This window comes from Haplochromis burtoni, unplaced genomic scaffold (genome assembly GCF_018398535.1).
Source record: "Haplochromis burtoni strain Fernald_Lab_line unplaced genomic scaffold, NCSU_Asbu1 Contig_878, whole genome shotgun sequence".
Classification (NCBI taxonomy): Eukaryota; Metazoa; Chordata; class Actinopteri; order Cichliformes; family Cichlidae; genus Haplochromis; species Haplochromis burtoni.
The window spans coordinates 109,334-113,673 of NW_024583239.1; the positions used below are offsets into that span (position 1 = coordinate 109,334).

At 40.1% G+C, this 4,340-nt stretch overlaps 2 protein-coding genes across 2 annotated transcripts in view; both read right to left on the bottom strand.

Annotated features, from left to right (window-relative positions):
- LOC102311679 (5-hydroxytryptamine receptor 3A) overlaps positions 1–4,340 on the bottom strand; it is a 13,399-nt gene that overhangs the window by 6,753 nt on the left and 2,306 nt on the right. The gene's annotated exons all lie outside the window — the stretch shown is intronic.
- On the bottom strand, positions 5–2,309 carry LOC121812840 (the record flags this gene model as incomplete). Its single annotated transcript, XM_042215946.1, is given in 2 exon segments — positions 5–1,620; positions 2,081–2,309. A coding segment is annotated over 1 exon segment (1,038 nt), but the record flags the coding sequence as incomplete, so codon positions are not given.

Here is a 4,340-nt window from a genome sequence, read left to right on the forward strand (position 1 = left end):
AAAGAGACAAGATACCACCTCTTTTCATCACAGTGTTTAATGTGAGTTGTAAACGTTGCAAAAAAGCAGAGGGTTTCTCACCCGGATCCTGTAACGTATTCAGGAATTGAGCAAACAACTCTTCACCATCTTGTACTAAAGCAAAAGCAGAATCCAACACTTTTAAATAGATGGATGGAATTGTGTTTGAGCCCAGCCCTTTCACAACATCTGCTGCCGGAGGTAGCAAACTTTCAAGGATGCGACGAGTGATCTGTAGAGGTGCCAAATTTGGATCTGCTAACAGCAGTTCAATGTGAGATCTCCAGGTCTCATAATCTGTTTCGTTAGCTGGTTTGGGGATCTTCCCAGAGAAAGGACGAAGTCTGAATGCAGATACGGTGTCTGTTTTTACAACATGCTCCACCACTACCTTTTGTATTTCTGGGGGGTTCATTTCAGTCTGTGACAGTGAAAATCTTTGTGGATGTGGCAGTGACCCCTGTTGGTCAGGTGAGGGATTGCTGGTAGCTGTCTCAGGGATTGTGGAGTGTCCAGACAACGACCCCTGCTGGCCAGGCAGAGATGATGCAGGCTCCACAATTTGGACTGAGGCTCCCTCTAAGTCACTGTCTTGTTCGATTCCTTCCAGATGCTCACTAATTTGTCCCATCATTTCCCGCAGAATATCTGGGAATTCCCTGCCGCTGCGGCGTGCAAGTTGCTTGAGCTCGCCGAGGTAATCTGCAGGGGTCCTGACTCCTCCTGTGGCTGTGCATTCTGCGGCAAGCGATCTTACGCAAAAAGTCAAAGCCGAGTGATTCTTTGACTGATGAGTATATGGGAAAAACGTATTAAGAGCAGTTATCGCAGAACTATCACAATATTCAACGATCAGGTTTTTGTAAAAAACACTATTTGCGTCATCCACGAAAATAACCGTTTTTATACGACCGTATTGTTTCAAATAATCAAGAATTTCCTCATCTTTCTCAGTGTTCGTGGCACCAGAAACAATGACAGAATGTGCAACATTGACCCCACTTTCCTGAATAAACTTCATTTTTTCTTGTCGCGGACCTTATCAAAACCACAGAAAATACCGAATATCAAATTACATCAAATAACACAAAAAAACCACTCATTCACCCATCAGGCTCCTGGCTGGCTCGCCACGTGTAACGCTAAGTTATTTAAAGGACTAGTTTATGTCAATGGATGAATTTACTGACTGACGCGCAGAAGAAATAGTTCTTTATGGAGCCTAGATGGTGTGAATGATGAGACCAAAGACTGTCATGTCTTGTACCAAAAATATATTGAATAAATAGGGGAAAGGGGAAATGGAACAAAATAATTAACACAACACACAACGTAAATGTCCACAATTAAATAATAAATCAATGCTGTGATTTTTCTGTGCAAGAGTCCTTTTGCTAAGAGTCCTTTTTTTGGTCCTTTTCTTTTTAAAGTTCACTTTTAAGGTATTCCTCCTTAGGGTCCAGCTTCATACAAGGGGGAAATATGTCCGTAATCCAAAGACGGCTAAGTGGGGGAAAAGAGGGGAAAACAAAGAATGGTCCTACCGGCTCGCCACTTCAATATGAAGAAGATCAATTCAAAGGGGAAAAAAAACCTGACCTGTAGGTCAGAAAAATGTCCATTAGCACATCAAGTTCAATTCAGTTTACCGGTAAACAAATATATTCTTCTGCAAGTCTAGGTAACAATGCAAATCATAAATCATCATCATCAATGTACAACAGTTAAATCATTAATCATCTTGGCTACGTAGCTTAATCTATACATTCCAGTAGCGTTCGCTACAAACAATACAAAAACAACAATAAAGAAAAACAACTGTCTAACAGACAGCATAGCCGAATTCAAGGCAACACATAACAATAATCATTCAATCGCACTTTGTTTCAAAGTAAGCCCATAAAAATGCTTAAGTAAACAGAAGTGTTCAAAAACAGCGGTTTTTGAACCGGAGTTCTGCTCGCGGTGGGAACGCTGCCGCACAAAGTCATTTTTTAATCGCGAAAACGATCGGCTGGTTACTGACAACCAAAGGTTGTAAGATATTAAGGACACTTACCGCTGAGTTTAAAGTTTAAAGATGAATTGAGGAGAGAAAACGCTTTGTTTTCCAATACCGCTCTAAATGCCATAAGCTCACAGCCACAGCAGGAGTCGAACCCGGAAGTATCCCTCCACAGCCGGTTTTCAGAGTTGCCGCGACGTGAAAGGAGCCAATCAGAAGAGGGACCTCAAATCAGCTGACGTGGGTCATGTGACAGGGAGTAGTTGATATGGGTTACATTATGCATGCAAAATATTGCCAAAAGTATTCACTCTTCTGCCTTGACACTAAAATGACCTATTCATTATTTGAAAGGCAGCAACATTAGCCAGAACAACTTACCACATCTAAGATGGCTTTAACTCCCATAATATGGTATACGCGTGTAACATCACTGTAATTTTTCACCGGCCTTGTCATAATGTACATATCCTTGTCTTGGGTCAAGTTCAGGTGGTTAATAATGTCAACATATCTGCAGCTTTTAGGACTATTCTCTTCATTTTCTGAAATGATATAAAGACACATTGTCAATGAATATAAAAATGGTATAAAAACGCTAACTTTCATGCTCATCTTAAGCGCATCATAACTTTGTTTGGCCAGGATGACCTACAAAGTCATGTTAGTGCGAGACCTGAGAGACACGATGATGAAGCTGGAAAAAATGTTAAGATGTTTGTATTTTGTAGATCTCAATGTCTTATCTTTGATATTCAGGAAGTTTAGACGTTTCAATCCGATAATAGTCTAACATTGTTAGGATATTCTATCAGCATGTCATGTTCTATCCAGTTAATTTAAATAAACAATAACTGTGATCCAAGGAAATCTCTTCTATACTGTTACTTCTTGTTTTGCTTTCAATGTTAATGTAATCTTATGTCACATTGTGTGTTATATTTCAAGCCTTTCCTCCTTTTCCTTGTGTTATTTTCTATTTTTTTTTTTGCAATTTGCACTTTTCTGTCTCATCTGTCCTTTTGTCTGTGACCAGGAATCAAATGTTAATATGGCACAGTTCTCAATTTCTAAGAAGAACCTGGAAAAGTAAAAAAAAAAAACCTCACAGAAGATCTAAGAGGGAGAATTTTAAAATTACACACTCTGAAGGTTTCTTGGACCCATTTGTAAATGACAGCAAAAGTAAGTAGTAGGTAAAGAAAACCCAAATTGTCTCCGATAGATGAGGGGAACTTGGTTATGGTGTTCTCAAACCCAATAATCACTGAGGCTCAAGCCTGCCATAAACTGCAAACTGCTGAAACACCAACATCATTGTTCACTATGAAGTGAGTTTTACATCACAATAGACAAAGAAAATGCCAAACAAGAAAGAACGCTGTGCTTGTGACTAAAAATAACACTTTTAAGCTCAACTGAAATCGCAGTTGCTCATATGGACAATCTGTCTGTGAAGGTTCTAAGTCATCCAGGTCATCGTAATCTAAGGAGCTTAGAAAGAAAACCGTCTGGACTTCTTTAAGTTGTTTGAAGACGTTTCACCTCTCATCCAATAAGCTTCTTCGGTTCTAGGATCAAATGGTGGAGAGTCCCAGATTTAAGCCCTGTGGGAGTATCCCCCCCGAGAGGGACAAAATCATTAGGGGGTCCTTTCGTCCCTCTCGGGGGTCTGACTATATAATTCTGACCCCTTTGGAAATTAAAGAAACCTGTGCACCCAGCTCTTGTTTATTAAAGTCATTAAAGATGTATGCTGTACAATCATTCCACCCTGGAACAAGAAAAGCTAAAATAAATTATTCAAAGCTTAAAATTATAATGACACTCCTGATTAGTATATGTACATGGGATGATTTTTACAGAATTATATTCTGAGCACATGTGACTCTGTATTGTGAATTAAACATACTGGCAAAGAAAACACATTTATAAATTTAAATCATTTCTGTTAACTTTGAAGAGATTGTTGCATACCTTTGGATTTGCTGGACTGTTGATCATCTTGGTGTTCTATAGTGGAGGCATTTTCCCCTAACAGAAAAGACAATGCATCATTTGTTTGATGTTTTACTCAAATCTGTATGTTTCCTAAAATAAAGAAAACATACTGAACTCCTGCTTTAAATATCCATCAATCCATCCATCCATTTTCTTCTGCTTATCCGGGGCCGGGTTGCGGGGCAGCAGCCCAAGCAGATGAAACCCAGCCCCCTGGGTCTGCCCCGGGGCCTCCTCCTGGTGGGACATGCCCGGAACACCTCACCCAGGAGGCGCCCAGGAGGCATCCTTGTCAGATGCCCGAACCACCTCA